Genomic DNA, 17,162 nt, shown 5'->3' on the forward strand with positions numbered 1-17,162 from the left:
AGTTCTGGCTGTGGTTCTTAGATGACAACTCTACCTTATAGGGAAATCAACACCCAGAGAGGTAAAAGGGTGTGTCCATGGTAACTCAGTGAGTTCTTTGGAGACCCAAGGCTGGCACCCAGATCTCCAGCTTCCTGGTCCTTCTGATGAAACATGATTAGAACTCTTTTTAAAAAAATACATTTTTATTTATTTCAGAGAAGCAGGGAAAGGGAGAGGGAGACAGAAACATAAACGATGAGAGAGGATCATGGATCAGCTGCCTCCTACATGCATCCTACTGGGGATTGAGCCAGCAACCTGGGCATGTGCCCTGACCAGAAATCGAACTGTGTCCTCCTGGTTCATAGTCGATGCTCAACCACTGAGCAACACAGTCTGGGCTGATAAGAACTCTGGACTCAACATCAAGGTTCTCAAACGTTAGCATGCATTAGAATTGCCTGGAAGGCTTATTACTCACCTGGAGTTTCTGATTCAGTAGGTCAGGGGTGGGGCCAGGAAATCGCATTTCTAATACGTTTCTGGATGAAGCTGATGCTGCGGATGCAGAGACCACACTTGGAGAACCCCTGTTCTTCATCAGTAGTGCTCACGCCTGGTGGCACATTATAATCACCTGGCAAGCTTCTAAAACCCAGACGCCCAGGCCGCGCCCCAGACCAATTACATTAACATCTCATCTGTAATTGTTAAAGCTCCCCATGTGAGTTGTGCAGCCAGGGTTGAGAAACACAGCTCCAAAATACATCAAAGAATGTTTTCAGAGAACAGCCATTCTTCAGAGCATCTGCTTCAGAGGATTTGCATTTAATACATAATGAGGTCATTTAAATCAACATGGCTGTTTCCTGTATTGAAAAAGGTATCATAACCAGAGAGCATTTATTGAGTGCTTACTATGTGCCATGCCCTGTGGAGCATGCTTTGCTGGTCACTTACGTTTAATCTCCACAGCCATCTTCCATACGAGCACTGCCGAGACCTGCATTCTCAGATGGGCGGCCACTGCCATGCCGAAGGACCAGTCACTTGCAAGAGCTCACACAGCCAGTCTGAGATGGAGCCAGGTTCTGATGCCAGGCTGCCTGGCACCAAAGCCAGTGTGTTAACTGCTACTCCACCCTACCTCCTGACATAAGAGAAAGGGGCGTGTTCTCCTTTAAACCCTGCACACATCCATACCCTCATTTATATATTGACTCTGACATGGTGCAGCCCGGCCCCTACCTCAGTGATAGTAGTTGTGGGTCAGTGGGTTTGGATTCCTGAGGCTCTGTTGCATTCATTAGGGACAAGAGCCATGTGTACTGTGGACTGAATTTGCACTTCAGATGTCATCCCGAAAAGGGAGGTGGGGGAAAGTTGGAGCAGGTGTCCTGAGCTCAAAGGCAGAAGCAGGGTGGGCCTGCGGCTTCCACCAGGGGCTGTGTGCCTTGCCTAAGCCCCTCTCCTCTGTCTAGGCCTCAGTTTCTTCTATAAAATGAGAGATGGCTCAGTTCCATTCCAGCATTAGATCCAATCATGGATCCAAACACAGCAGCAACCTAGCTTCAAAGAGTATGAAGCCAGCTTTCACCAGGAGTGGAGTGTAGCTGCCTGTTTTCTTGGCCACATCCTATGGGCTGGGATGGCCCTCTGGGTTCCGATCTTTTGTTATCCTGGGGAAGTCTGTCCAGGGATGCGAATGGAGGATGAGTCGGGGGAAGAGCCCCATGGGGAAAGGGAAGTGTGCCTGGCTAGTGTCTCCCCAGGAGACTCTGTGGCTCTTCACATCCAGGGAAGAACCGTTGGTGGATCCCCAAGACTCTTCCCCTGATAGACCTGGGCCTCCTGTTCTCAGCCCAGAGGACATTCAAGGGTTTTGCAGAATCCAGTTGCTGGAATCCCCGACTTCCTCTCATCCAGGTAGTTTCTCAGTCTCCACTTGAACTCCTCCAATGAGAGGGAGCTTTTTACTTCCAAAAGCCTAAATAGGGCGCCGGGCATATCTGGCATTCCACCTCATGGTCACCTTCTGCCTAGCAGCCCCTGGTACAAAGGAGGTGCTCATTAAATATTTTTCCAACAACTTAATGTGCAAAGAGGAAGAAACTAGAGATGTTGGTAAGGGGACAGTGACTTCTAAGAATTGGGGAAATTTGGGCTGGACCTTAAAAGATAAAGAGACGGTTGCCAAAGGAGAAAGAATGTCAAGGGCAATTCAGGCACTAGGCACTTCCAAAAGAGACCCACACAGTTCTACTTTGCTAGAAATGTCTTCCTTTTGTCAAGCCAACCTACGCCCTGGGGCCACATAGAGCCAGAAGTCAGATGTGTGAAGAGAACCTTCCTGAATATTCCCTCTCCATGAAAAACATGTCTGTTTCGGCCACTGCTCCTCACATAGCATGACTTCAGAACCCTTCACAGCCCTGACGCCCCTCCCTGAGCCATCACACCTGCTGCTCTCCCTTATAAAGTGTGGTGCTCAGACTAAACCACAGGACTCAAGGGCCAGCTCAGGCACAGCCCTGCCGCCTGCCCTCACTCAGCTAACAAGCAAAGGTCGGAGAGACCTGGCAGTGATCTGTTAGAACAAAGAATGCCAAGAGCTGTGGCCATGTCATACTGTCCCCACCTGTCAGAAGCAGTAAACTTCAGATTGCTGGTCTTAAAACATTCCCCAGCTCTATAAATGCACCTGCAGAGGAATACGTAGGCTTCTGCATGCTCTCTTTCCACCAGCTTTTGGTACCCCCTGCTGGTGAAATTGTGTGATCCAGTTGGCAAGAATTTCAGAACAAGGAGAAAAAGAAAATTCCAAGTTGGTGAAGTCACAAGTAAGTGAGTCTTGAAGGATATGAGGATTCCATAAGTTATAGGACCATTCCCTGTATCACATGACTATTTTATGAGGTTTTTGTTTTTTGCTTTTTGTTTTGCATCTGTAGCTGTGGCTCTTCTGCAGGCTCTGAGGAGGGGGAAATCTCTGACTTTTGTAAACATTCCATTCATTCCTCGAGCATCCCAGGAGTTCTGTTGACAACCACAGGAAGGAAATGCTAGGTTATTAGCCAAAAATATTCATAAGTATAAATATTCCAAGTCACGAAATAATTTCATGCAGGTTTTTCTTCCTTTTTCCTTGTATGTGTCTCTTTCTAAGTGGTTATAATTTGCAGTCAGAGTAGGATGACAATCTTTCTACACTTCAGATTGTAGGGTTTTAAGTATAAATTTGTGCAACAAATTTGTTGAGCACCAGTTATGGTACAGCCGCTCAGCAAGAAACTAGAGTAGGTGCAAGAAGTCAAAAGCCCTTCATTCAAGAGGTTCTTGCCCTGGTGGGCAGGAGAGTTGAATCACTGCGTGCGGACTAGTCAAGTGCTGAGCTGACATGGCAACAAGGCATTGCTTGATCTCCTGCCAGGACGCAAACCAGCTATTACGTCTCTCAGAGCTTCGTGTGTTTCTCCTCCTTGGCTTTTAACACCTTTGTGATTTGATGTTTGTTCTGTATTATCGGTTTAGTGCCTGTCTTTGTGTCTTTAGTGTCTCTGTTCTATGAAGGTCAAAGTTATGTGTAGTGATTTGTCACTGTGACCTCCTTCCACCTAGCAGAGATTGGCACATGTAGGTGCTCAATAAATACTAGTTGAATGGCTGAGTCAACCAAGCAGAGAAAAGAGGAAATATGTTTAGGGGAAATCTCAACAAGATATGACTCTGGAAAGCCACTGAGCCTTGCAGGATGAAGAGGTGGTGGCCAGTGGAGGAGAATGGGGGCATGTTTAGGAAACAGAGTATTGAGGAATGGGTGCAGAAGGGAGATGAGTAATTGGTGTTTCCTAAGAAGGAGACAGGTGTGAAAGAGAAGGCTGAATTGAGGCTGGAGCCACAGTCTGAGGGTCTCATATGGCCTCCTCACTGGCTTGGATTTTCCCTTCTCTTAAAAGGGAGGGGAATCAATTAAACTCTATGGCAATAGGAAAGGATATAATTTTTTCTTTATTACTGAGAGGATTTTTAATACTTAAAATTTGAATTCTGATAAAGTTAGGTCCCCAGACTGTGCTTTTATATTTTATTTCCTTCTGTATTAGCTCCATTTCCACTTTGTAGCATATGTACCTGTTGCTGAAACACCTGTCTATACCTTTATAAATTACTATAGAGCAATGGTTCTCAACCTTCCTAATGCCGCGACCTTTTAATACAGTTCCTCATGTTGTGGTGACCCCCAATTTCATTGTTACAAATTGAACATAATTAAAGCATAATGATTAATCACAAAAACAATATGTAATTATATTGGGTTTTCTGATGGTCTTAGGCAACCCCTGTGAAAGGGTTGTTCGACCCCCAAAGGGGTCGTGACCCACAGGTTGAGAACCACTGATATAGAGCCTCATCATCATGAACAGGTAGCATCAACCATGAACTACTAAGTACTAGGGATGTCGTATGTCGGTTTTTACAACTCAGTTGTCCAATTTTTAAATACGTGTTTTGGAGAGGCTCAGTGTTTCATATATTTATCCAGGTGTTCAGAGCTGCCCAAACATTTCTGTGAAATGCCATTTTTCATAGAAGCAGCGAGGCTGTTTTTTATTAATATTATCCCTTTGGAAAGCAATGATTTGTGCCAAAGACAGCTCTCTCCATATTATTTTACCCTGAATGGAATGAGATTGGTTAGGAGTTCTGCCCCCAGGGAAATATCAAAGACTCCAATACATAGTCATTTATAGTTTTAAAGTTTACTTTCTTATCAAGTTTCCTTTTATTTCCTCCTGGGGCGATGTGAGCAAAGCTCGGGTAGAGGCAAAGGATCTGATGTATATCTTTTCAAATTTATGATTAAGAAGGTCACATATACATTTTTAAACATATTCCTTTTTGATAATAAATGAAGAATAAAGCTTCAAAATGTCATCAGTAGCAGAATTGCTCGTTTTTCTTTCATTGGCGTTCCCCGCTCCCTGTCTGATTGCCTGTAGGTGGTGAGAAAAACTGATCCAATGCTACCTTTCCTGTTGTTTTTCTATCTGCCTGGAATAGTTTCACTAGGGGAACAGTATGCTTGGGGCCAAAGCATTGTAAGAAAGATGCATTCCTACTCCTAAGTGCCCAGCTTTCCCCAAACCAATGGGTGAAAAGAAAAGGTAAAGAATTCCATTTTAGGCTGCATCCCTATACAAATTGTGGCCAAAGGAGGGAGGTAGAATCACTTCTTCTGGGTAGGGATTCCTGGAGCAGATCCACTCTCCAGGCTTCTGCACTCTGCTCTCTGTTTTCAGAGCTGGATCCATAGGGACTCCATGTCACTGGCTTCCCATTGGGCTCAGCAAATGAGAGCCACTGTAGGAGGTCAGGGTAGAGGAGAGGAGGTAGCCAGACCATGATGCCTCTGGCTCAGGATTGGCTGGCTCCTTCAAGAGAAGGCCATTTCTATTCAGGTGGCCTCTTCAGGACTCTCTCCTTTTGGGTTCTGGTGACAGCTTCCTCCCCTTTCCTTCTGGACACACGAGTGGTAGACAGCTCTCTGGTCATATATTATACCTTGGGTTCCCCTACACCCTTCTCACCTTTGTTGGTGGTTCTATGCCAGTGGTGGGGAACATCCAGCCCGTGGGACATATAAGGCCTATGAAATTATTTGATCTGGCCCTGCAAAGGCATTAGGGGCGAGTTAATGAAAGTCTGACCAAACATAGAGGCTAATTTTTAAGTTGAAAATTTGGTATGCCCCAAGAATGATGTTATAAATCTCCAAATGGCCCTTGGCAGAAAAAGGTTCCCCACCCCTGTATAAACTCTTCTCAAGTTACACTCATTTACTGATAAGTGTGCCATTGGTCATTCTGTGTGATCTACACCTAGGTCAAGGGGCCCATGCAAAGGAGCATGCTAGCATAGTGTCCAACTAGAATTGATCCTAGATGAACTGCTCTCAAACATCTCTAAGTCCAGGTTTATCCTTCCATTTAATATCTCTTCTGACAGGGAGATCATTACCTCTTGAAGCTGCCTATTTCATAATCAGGAGGGTTCAACTTTAAAGAATTATTTCTTATATGGCACTGAATTTGGCTTCTCTTGGACATCTGTTCTTCTCTCGTTGAGATAGGAGGGACCAAGATTAAATTTGAAACCAAGTTCTGTGAAAAATGAAGGAAGACAACTGGAAGAATCTCCTCTCGAGATTTTACCTATAGCCTTTCATATCATAGGAACATAATAACTATATTTAGATGCATAAATGTTGGGAAAACCCAGAGGGACCATGCTGCCTTTCAGACACATTTGAAGAACTATCATATGCAAAAGGGCTTAATCATATTTTTATGTCTCTGATGATAGATCTAAGACAAAACAGTTAAAACTTAAGGGAAATAGATTTCAAATCCATGTGAAGAAGAACTTTTAACCCTTTAGCTCCTTAGGTGTCAAAGTCTCCATCACTTGATATAACCTGGGGATTTCACAGTGGGGCTGTTGGAAGGGGTTTCAGACATTGGAATGTAGTTGATCCAGTGGCGATGATATCAAAACAAGCATAGCAGCTGTGTTGGGTGTTCACTCTGTGCCAGGCACTATGCTGTATGTGTTTCACACATTGTCTCTTTTAATTCTCACAACTCTTTGAGGCCGGTCCTGTTATTTGCCACAGTACACAGAGAAACTTGCCCTGGGTCATGCAGCTGCCAGGTGGTAGAGGTAGAGTATGAGCCCAGGCCTGCTTGATGTTAAAACTAATGGCTTTAACCTTCAATGGGCAGTGGCAGAATAACCTGGGGAACTTGGTGGCCATGCAAAGGTCCGGGCACTGTCCTACTTCCATGAGCTTGGGCCTGTGTGTGTGTTCAGCTCTCCGAATGATTCCAATTTACACCAGAATTCAAAAGCACTGCTCTAAACTAGTGTTATTATAAATGCCCATCTGGTTCTGAGAGTCTGTTATGCCTAAGTAAAAAGCTATACATCAAGTTTAGCTTTAACTTTTCTCCTTCTGAGCTACAAGGCTACCTAAACTCCACCCTCACCCACTGCCAACCACCAACCCCTACTTCAATCTACCATTGTTTTCTTAATTATTTCATGAGCTCAGATCCTGAGAAAGGTCAGACTCCATTTAAATCTCATTCAGAGCCATGGGAACAGAAAGATCAATCTGGCCACTCATGCGTTTGACAGGAGAGTAAGGGAGGCATCATGCTAGTCTCACCGAATTCCTGTTCTAACCTCATCTAAGTTCATCCTGTTCCAAGAACACACCATAGTTGGGGATGAGGCAGGAAGCATATCATAATTCTGAGTAAATAGAAGCCACTAATGGTTTTAGAAGGATTTAGGCTTATTCCACCTTGATACTGGAGGACCCACCTTGACTCTGTTTCTGGAGACTGAACCAGGTTTGGGGTTGAGGATGATGGGTAGGGAAGGAGAGCAATCTGGTCTTCTCAATGCAACTGGCACCATCTGACTGTGATTTTTTTCCCTTGCACATGTCCCAAAGGAAGCTGGCCAAGAAGCAGAAGGAGACACAGAGCGGAGCCCAGAGGGAGATGGGGCCTGTGGCCTCGACCGACAAACCCACCACCAAGCTCAGCACCAGCCGCAATGATGAAGGCTTCTCCTCCAGCTCTCAGGATGTTAACGGATTCAGTAAGTTGAGCGCACTCAAGGGAAGGGAATATCTGTGGTCCTACTTGACCCTGGTACCACTGCTGTGAACCCCTCACAGTGGTCAGGTGCTGCCGGGCATGGGGTTGGGGTGCTTCCCTGGGACGGCCCAGGATGAAAGTTCTCCAGGGAAAAAGTTGGGACCACCCATCCTGGGGTGAAAAGGAGAATTTAAGAATTGCCTTAAAATGGAGTCAGCCATTTTAACTGTTTGTGGCATAAATAAAGACAGGTTAAAACTAATAACAGAAAAAAAAAAAGGAGGAGGAAGACATGGTTATGCACTTAAGGAGAAAAACATGCCATATTGAATTGAGTGTCTTACAGTTTTTAAAACAACATTTGATATAAACCATGTAAGGTAGATGAGTCATAGATTATTGCTGTATGTTTTGAATGCTTGGGAAACTGAGGCTTAGAGAAGCAACTTCTCTCAAGTCCCAGCGCTGATGAGTAGCATATTCAGACCTGGAAGCTATGCCTCCCAAACCTTGGCCAGTTCCAAGCTCCAGCTAATGTTCCAAGTGGCATTTAGTCAGGAGCACCTGAGCCCTCACGCGGAGTTAATACAGGACCCCGAGCCAACAGAAATGGCTGGGATTCCGGGGTTGGCCCTCCTCCAGAGGGCATCCTCCAGACAGGTGACCTAAAGTTACCTTGGTGATCAGACTCCAGAGAGCTGACTTGTGTTCAGATCGTTCTGTCAGCCAGTGTTTTTGTTTTTGTTTTTTTTTGTTTTGTTTTGTTTTTTTCTGGGTTTAATGGAATGCAGGGAATCTAAAGGAATGTGAGCATGGACAGATGACCTCCACACACTGTGTCAATGACAAATGGAAGAAACCATATTTTGTAAAAATCACTTTGGATGTAATCAGTTTGGGATGATTCCGATCTTCAGAAGATGAAGAAAGAAAAAAAGCACATGTTTACTGACCGCCCTCCTCCCTAACCACAGCCAGTGTTATTATTCCCATTTTATAGAAAAGGATTCCAAGGCTCAGGGTGTTGTGCTGACCTACCCGGAGTTCCACTGCTAGTTCCTGATGGACCCAGGATCTGAGGGTAACTCAGACCCATTGTTCTTAACCTCCTGTGCAGCACAGAACCAACCCATCCAAGGCAGTTTTCAAAATACGCATATCTGGGTTCCAGGCCTTACCCACTGAATCAAAATCTCCTTAAGGAAGAGGTGTATGGAGGGGACGAGGGGTAAGGCAGGGATGAGGAGTAAGGAGGGATGTAGGTTTGGTAAAAGCCACTCAGGGGGTTCTTTAGGGACCCTGGTTAAGAATACTGAACTTCAAGGGCAGAAATGGCTTTTTCAAATATTGATGTGCTGCCTTGGGAAAGAGAGATTAGTTTTAAACTTATAAAAAACTTACAAAAAGGTTGGGAGGGGGCATAAAATGAATACTCTTATAGCCTTTGGCTTGATTCACAAATTGCTCATATTTGTGATATTTGTGCGCGCTCTCTCTCTCTCTCTCTCTCTCTCTCTCTTTATATATATTCTCCAGAGAATTCAGTATGTGTTTCCTAAGAACTAGGACAGCTCTTCAACATAACCACAATGAACTTATCCTACCCAAGAAATGTAACCTTAGTTCAATACCTAATATACCAGCCCATAGTTGAATTTCCTCAATGGCCCTAACATTTATTATTATTATTATCATCATGATTATTATTTTAATCCAATAAAAGTGATCACATTAGATTGGTCATCATATCTCTTCAGCCCCTGTCATCTAGAATAACCCTCCCACCTGTATTTTATCTTTCAGGATGCTGACTTTTTTTTAAAGGGTAGACAAGTTGTCCCATAGAGTATTCCCCAATTCAGATTTATCTGATTTTTTCATCATGATTACATTCAGGTTAAACCTGTTGGCAAAAATACAACATAGGTGATTTCATGTGCATCTCCTTGCCTTCTATCAATAGACACATGCTGTCAGTTTGCCCATTATTAATGAAGCTCAGTCTGAGCACTTCTTGTAGTTGAGTAATGGCTTTAAAGACAAAGTCTAATGGCACATAGTGATTATTTCATGAACAAATACTTAGCTTTCATTTTTCTGAGTGCAGAGCAAGTTTCTGGTCTGCCGAACCATAAAGCCAGTCCTTTTCCATTCTCAACCAAGGTCAATTGCTGGGACTCATACATTCCCTGGGGCCCGGGGAAAGGGGATAGTGGCATGGACCAGGAGAGGGAAAGAGGGATGAGCAAGGAAATGGGCTTGGTATGCCCTTATGGATTCCCCCCAGCCGCTGGCTGTATTAATTTGTCACTGACTTTGCTGCTTTTGGCCCGGGGCAAGTCTAGCTGATGACACATACTGACTGAATGCCACCCATTTGCCCAAAACCTTTCCTGTACAGGCCAGTCTCTTGTGCACACCTTTTTTGCACTTATAAGAGTGTCCTTGGAGAACTCTGAATGACAAAAAGGTTATGGTCTAAGACGCATGACAATCATTGTGACCTCAAAGTTTTCTGACCTTAAGCTTTCTGACCTGAAATAAAAACCTGGGTAACACCAATTTCTTAGATTTTAAGGGGAAACATCATCACCCTTTTCCTCATGGGCCAAAACTTAGAACTCTTCAGAAGAAAGCACCTAAGACTGAGGTGGATCAGCCAGCCAGAGAGGAACAGGCAGAATACTGTACAGAATCTAATTAGATATTTTAAAATCCAGAGATACTATTTCCAGAGGATTGATATGTGTGTTTTATATATATACTCACACAGAGACATATATGTATATGCATTCATTTTAATGATACTGCTTTTTAAAAAGACAGGAAAAACAAATTTCAATTGACACTATACTCAGTTATTAAGAAATTTTGCATTTGTTTGCATCAATCAACATGTTAGGATTGAATCTATGCAGCTAGTGTCCTCAGGCTTAGCCACAAACATGCTCTTGGGTTCTTCTGAGCGCCCTGGAATGCATCAGGTGCCTTTCCAAGTGCCTTGTGGAACCACTGGAATAAGATTTGAGGGAGAAAAAAACATAAGTAATGCTTACACTGGAGATGTGGAAATTGCTTCTGAAATCACCCCGCTGTATATAAAATTGAATCTATTTTTGAGGCATTAGGGAAGTGACTGTCTGCTTTGGCGGCAGTGTCTTTAGGAGGCCCTAGCCTAGGATTATCTGCAAATGGTGAGGAAGCATTGAGAGTAGCAGAGCACAAGAATAGATGTCACATTGGAAAAGATTACAGATGAACGTGCCCCGAGCAATTATTTCATTATTGAACAGGTGGGCCCTGACCTAATTCAAACTCTGCTTTTCCATGCAAAGGTTTATTTTCTGGGGTTTTCTAGTCCAAGTCATTGCTCTGCTAAGTTCTGCAACATCCATTCACTCAAGCCCCCCAATTTTGCATTAGGAACAATGACCTCTGGGTGGCAAGGGTGATGGGGCTGTGTGGGGTATGGGCCATTGCTTTGACGTTCTTGAAAAAAGGAGTGCATGTCATATTTCAAGGACCAACAATGCATTGTTTTCAGTTTAAAGAAATGCTGGCTTTAATCAAGTAACCTGATTTTGATCTTATTGCCCTGTGTGCCTGGTTGTGTTTTATTTTTTCTGCGATCTTTCACTCACTGGGGTTGTTTTCTGGGGCTTTCTTCTTATATCCCTATTTAGATCTTTATATCTTTTATTCATGGTGTCATCTTCTTGTTCATTTTCAGGCCAAGTCAGAATGCTTCAAAACAAATCCCTGTTGACTCCCTATGATAGGGACTTTGGTTGCCTGCCTTTCCCATATGGCATATGACAGACTCACTTACTCATTGGGTACTGTTAGTTAACTCTGTCTTTATTTTTATGCTTCCATTCTGTGGAATGGTTCCATCTCTGGTGGGTGAAGACAATCTAGGTCAAAAAAGACACTGGGCCTTCAAGCTCTCTGCTGAGTAAGGAAACGGGCATGGCTGAGGCCTTGGAGATGAGATTCATTGGCCGTTTCTCAACACTTAATATATACCTGTCCCTGTGCCATGAGTCTCAGGCACAGTTTGAAGAAGGGGATTATTGCAAAAATAAGTAAAATGGGGCATCGTTTCACAAAGAATAAATGTTTTCTCTTACAAGTTTTTCATAGTTTATGAAAGTACTTTTGCAAAGGAGTGAGAGATCCTATTCTTGCACCATGAGGTAGCTAGCAGGTTTATTATTGCGCTCATTCTACAGATGAGAAAACTGAGGTTCAGAGAGACCCCATGCCCCACATCACACAGGCATTTGCACAGTCATAGTGAGGACCCATCTCTCCTGACATCAATTAGGTTCTCTCCACCTAGTTCTGCAAAGAATTTGGGAAATATCTTGTCAAAGTACCTAAAATAAGACAGCCGTAAGAGAAATAAATGATCGGGATCAGGAAAACATAAATGAAGACACGGAGGTCAAAAACAGGTTATATTAAAATGGAATTATATTATGTTTAAAAAGTAATCTAACTATGCAAGCTGGTAACTTTCAAATTCCAATTTGCCTCTGAGCTTCCTAGTAGTGAAAGCCCAGAGAGGCAGATAACTTTTTTTGGCACTTACTAGATCTGATGCTTTATACAAGCCCCACTCTTAAGTCTCCTAGGAACCTCATAATTAAATAATATTACCATTTCCTAAATGAGGAAACCTAGTTTCAAAGAGCTGAAGTAAATAAGCTCAAAGTTGCACACACAGAGTACGATGGGATTGAAGCCAAATAGTATTATCTGGCTTCTCCTGTACCATCAGTGGCAGCCCACTGCTCACAGGTCTCACTGAGTGGGGCCACTGAGGCTGGGTGCAAGCTCAGCTCCACTTCTCTCCCGATGGTCAGCCAGCTTTTCAACCATGTGGGCAGAAGCTGCGGCCACAGCTGTGTCCTACATGGAGGCCTGGGGCAGGCCCTGTCATGGAGCCAATCAGATCCCCACGAGGTGCCAGGCTCTGAGATCAGCATGTTCAAATATGGCATCTTAGTCCATTTTCACAGGAACCCTGTACAATTGGTATGTTTGTTATTCACCCCAGTTTACAGTTGAGAAAACTGATGCACTGAGACATTAAAAGATCTTCCTCGAGTCACATGATGAAGAGATAGTGAGGTCTGGACCCCAAAGCACATGTTTTACTTTCAAAACCAAGTGCCTTTGTCTTTCCTCTCACCTTTAGCTTTCTCTCCACCTCAAAGCTAGCGATGGAGAGAAAGGAGATCAAGATGAGCAGCCTTGCTGGCTGGGAGCTCAGGGCCTTACCTTGGTTCCTCTGTCCACTTCAGAGCCTGAACTCCTAGGGCAGTGGTGGGCAAACTCATTAGTCAACAGAGCCAAATATCAACAGTACAATGATTGAAATTTCTTTTGAGAGCCAGATTTTTTAAACTTAAACTATATAGGTAGGTACATTGTTATTAACTTAATTAGGGTGCTCCTAAGGCTTAGGAAGAGCCACACTCAAGGGACCAAAGAGCCGCATGTGGCTCGCGAGCCACAATTTGCTGACCACGGTCCTAGGGCATCGGATGCTCTCACAGGCAGAATCTGTGGGAATTGTCACAACCGCTTCTTAAGAAGCTGGGACTGTAGACCTATGGCCCCATCCTTGGGCATTCCTGAGCTGGTCCAAGCCCTGTAGGTGGACAGAGAGATGAGCATGCAATGGCCCCTGTCCACAGAGAGCTCACAGCTAGCAGTGCAAACGGATGGTTCAGCAATGAGCATCTTGACACAGCCCAATGGGGGCTGCAGTAGCAGCCTGCACTAAGAGCCACCAGGCCCTTCCCCTGACTTTGTACCTCCAGTGTGACTGAGCATATACCTGGTAGGCAGCACACAGTAGCCTTAGGAGATATGTGCTGCTGCTGAGGAGGGCGGATCCTGACACCTGATGCCCCACCTGCTTTCAGCCCACAGACCACATAAGAGTGTTTCCTTACAGGCAGGTATGGAAATGTTCAAGCTTGATACCCCCTGGGGTGGGGTGGCAGAGATGGAGCAGGCGAGGGGAAGCACCAGGCAAGATTTTAACCTGATTATTTTAGAAACGTGTTATGTAACTAAAACAATTCAAATGGAGAAGACAGACCATGACTTTTTAAATGTAGTGGGGATTGGCTGGGGTGATGGCAAACTCCCGAGGAAGATTCCTTAACCCTTTCAGGAGGATGGTGAGCCAGCTGCAGAAATGGGTCTCTGGAAAGATTGGTGTGACCATGACATTCCCGGGAGAAATGAGGGATGTGATAGTATGCCATGTTAAGGATCGCTGATGCCACCTTCCCTTTTTCAGGAGCTCCTCTGGGGCAGTCATTTTGCTAAGTGCTGTTCACATATTATCTGTAATTTTCAAAACTTTGCTACCAGGGAGGAATTACTGTCTTGATGTCATAAGTAAGGAAACCTAAGCTCAATGAGGTTAAATACATTTCTGCTGTCCCATCTTTGTAATACCCCAACTTAACCTTTTACTCTTTTGTTTAAAATCCTTCAGTGCTTCCCCATTGCTCCTGAGGTAGATCAAGGCTAAATTCCTTAGAATGAATTTCTGGGCCCTTCATGGTTGGTGACCAGTACATACGCTGGCCATTGCTCAACTATCTGGCCCATTTGATATTCATTGAGATTTGTTTGGATGGATGAATGAATGAATGAATGAGTGATGGAACTAGCATTCAAAATAAGATTTTCTAGCTCCAAGCCCATGTTTGGTTCCAATTCTTCTGGTAATGAATTCTGTCTTCTTTTAACCTGAAATCTACTCTTGTAACTCCCATTCATTCATTCCTGGTTTTGCACACAAATATGTATTGGTCAGCAACCATATGCTGGCCCTTGTCTGCCCTCTGGTGTCACATGGATAGTGAAGTCAGTCTTTCTCTTCCTGTCTCTCCCACTCCTCCGCCAGCTGTTGGACTGCTGCCACCTGTAGGCCCTGGAGGTCCTTCCCTGAGGCTAAGCAGTCCCCATATCAGCCTTCTTCTGGATACATTTCTCTTTTTCAATCTACTCAAAATCTTGATTGACACCTCTGTCTCCATTTGGCCTATCTCTATGTCCAAGACAAATATGACCCCCTTCATGGGGCTTAATTGCTGGAAGTTCAGAGAGCTGTCATTACCCTTCTGCTGGATTCCAAACCTGGGTTCAGTATACAAGGCTCATGTTTGAATTAACCTCCAAATGTCTATCACGTATCTACCAAACAAGGCACCCTCATTCAGCCCAGGTGAAGATGAATTTGAGGGCCCAAGTAAAGGACTCTATATTTCATTCAAGCAGAGTCTTTTTGTGAGATTTGACCCTGCTATCCCAGCATACTGAAATATTTTTGATTTCTGATTATTTCAGCCAGTGAGCTCACTTAATCATCCCAGTTTGGGGCCTCAAAATGTAATAATTATTAATGTTCATAATACCAATTATCATCTATTGAGCATTTATTATGAGCCCATTTCCAGCTGAGAGTTTTATATGCATTATCTTATCTCATCAGTATGTTGGGAGGATTCAATAACTGTTATGATTATCCCTGATTATTTATAGGTGAGGAAACTGAGGTTTAAAAAGTGAGGAACTTGCCCCAGACTTTATAGCTTTAAATAGCTGAGCTGGAACTTAAGCCCAGGTCTGTTTGACACCCCACAGCCAAGACCACTCCACTATGCTTCCCTTTGTAAGGTAGAAGTATTATTCCCATTTTATAGAGGAGAAACCAAAGTCCACAGATGATGAGTCATTTGCTCAAAGCTGTGATTCTCAAAATGTGGTCCCCAGATGAGCAGCATCAGCATCACCTGGGAACTTTTTGGAAGTAAATTTTTGGGCCTCACCCCAAGCCTACTAAACCTCAAGCTTACTGTCTGTAACAAGCCTTCCAGGTGATGCTGACGCATGTTCAAGTTTGAGAATCCTAGTACATAGTAAAGCCCAGGGCGGCCATCTTCCAAAGCCCTGGTTCTCCATGTGCTGTTGTCCTGGCAACAGTAGAGTGACGGGCACCCTGGGAGAGGAAGGCTCTACCTCCCCTTTCTCGAGGTGGATTCACCAAGGAGACATTGACACTTAGAGGACCTGAAGGCTGCTAAGCCCGTGGATAGCTGTGAGGGTCCCAAGCCCAGAGGTCCCCTCCCAACCATCTCTGGAACTTTCTCTCCTTTTGTCTGAACAGCAAACATCCTAATAGTCAGGGTGGAAGGAGTGGAAATTTACAAGGAAAAGCAATCATGAGTCACACAGTGAAACCAAGATTTCAACAGAACATTGTGAAGATGATTTTTTTTTTAATGCCCGAAATTCTGTTTGCAGGCACAATTATATTTTCTGGGTGCTCTGGGATTAAATTGAACCTGGGAAAAGAATTGAATGTTACAAGCTCGCTGCCTCCAGTTTTATCGAATATTTTACAGGGGTTATTGAATATCTTGTGATCATCCACTTGGTTGACAGATTAAAGGGCACACTTATTAAGTTCCTGGTAACTCAGTGTTGAATGGGATTGTTTATTCCTGGGAAGTGAAACATGGAGATTTAAGTAGCCTTGAAAAAGTTGACAAATTATCCATCACAGACATTAAGGAGTTAAATGAAGGCAAGTTTCAGAGAAGGATATTAGACTCAAAAAGGGATATCATAGATCATCAAAACCTAAAAATTATATTAGACACCATCTGATCCAACTCCTCATCTTAAAGATGAAGAATTGCATTTTCTCAGGGTCATTCATTGAGTCACTAGCAGAACCTGGGCTAGAATTGAGGGCTGTGATCACTCTAGTCCTTGTCCCATGGTCTCCTGCAGAAGACTAAACTTTGGTTAATAATGGTTTGTCTTAAAATATTTTCTGTAGACCCCCAATCTGATTTCTACACAAAACAGATCCTTCTATAATTGAATTATATTTTTCATTTCTTGGTTATGGGAGAAGCTGAGGTGTTCCTTTAAATATTCATTGAATGCTGACTATATGCCAAGCAATGTAGGAATTGTAAAGTTAAATAAGACACGGTGTCTCCCTTCAGGAATATTACTGTCTTTCAAGAGGAGAATTGGAAGTGGATTGGTTTCAATTAATGTGATAAGTGATAGAGAAAAGGCATGGATAGTGCCCCAGAAACACTGATAAGAGTACTATGCAAGGAAATGGATTTTGATTTGAAGGAAGTACAAGAGGAAGATTGTCCCAGGTGGAAGAGACAAAGGCTTGGAGGTATAAGGAGGATGGTGGGCTCAGAGAAGGGGGTTTGGGGCACAAGGTGCTATGGTTTGAGCTCATATGGCCAGAGATGTGGACTCTGCCTTTGGGACTTAACATTTCTAGCCTCATCAGATTCACTTTCCAGGAAATTAGAGTGATCTTAGCGTTAGGTGCCTTTGCATGCTGTTGGAACCTGGCCTCATGTTGTCTTGATTTGTATGGGTTCAGCTTTGCATGGTGGATAAGTAGGGACAGCGTTTTATCACCTACAGGCCTTTGCTTTGTGAGCT

General features: G+C 43.8%; 1 protein-coding gene across 8 annotated transcripts in view; it reads left to right on the forward strand.

Annotated features, from left to right (window-relative positions):
- PTPRT (protein tyrosine phosphatase receptor type T) overlaps positions 1-17,162 on the forward strand; it is a 960,656-nt gene that overhangs the window by 837,178 nt on the left and 106,316 nt on the right. For all 8 annotated transcript variants that reach the window (XM_059707048.1, XM_059707051.1, XM_059707049.1 and 5 more), the window contains one exon: positions 7,502-7,650. In XM_059707048.1, coding sequence (XP_059563031.1) covers positions 7,502-7,650 — 149 coding nt within the window. The remainder of the gene's footprint in view (positions 1-7,501; positions 7,651-17,162) is intronic.

This window comes from Myotis daubentonii, chromosome 8 (assembly GCF_963259705.1).
Source record: "Myotis daubentonii chromosome 8, mMyoDau2.1, whole genome shotgun sequence".
Lineage (NCBI taxonomy): Eukaryota > Metazoa > Chordata > Mammalia > Chiroptera > Vespertilionidae > Myotis > Myotis daubentonii.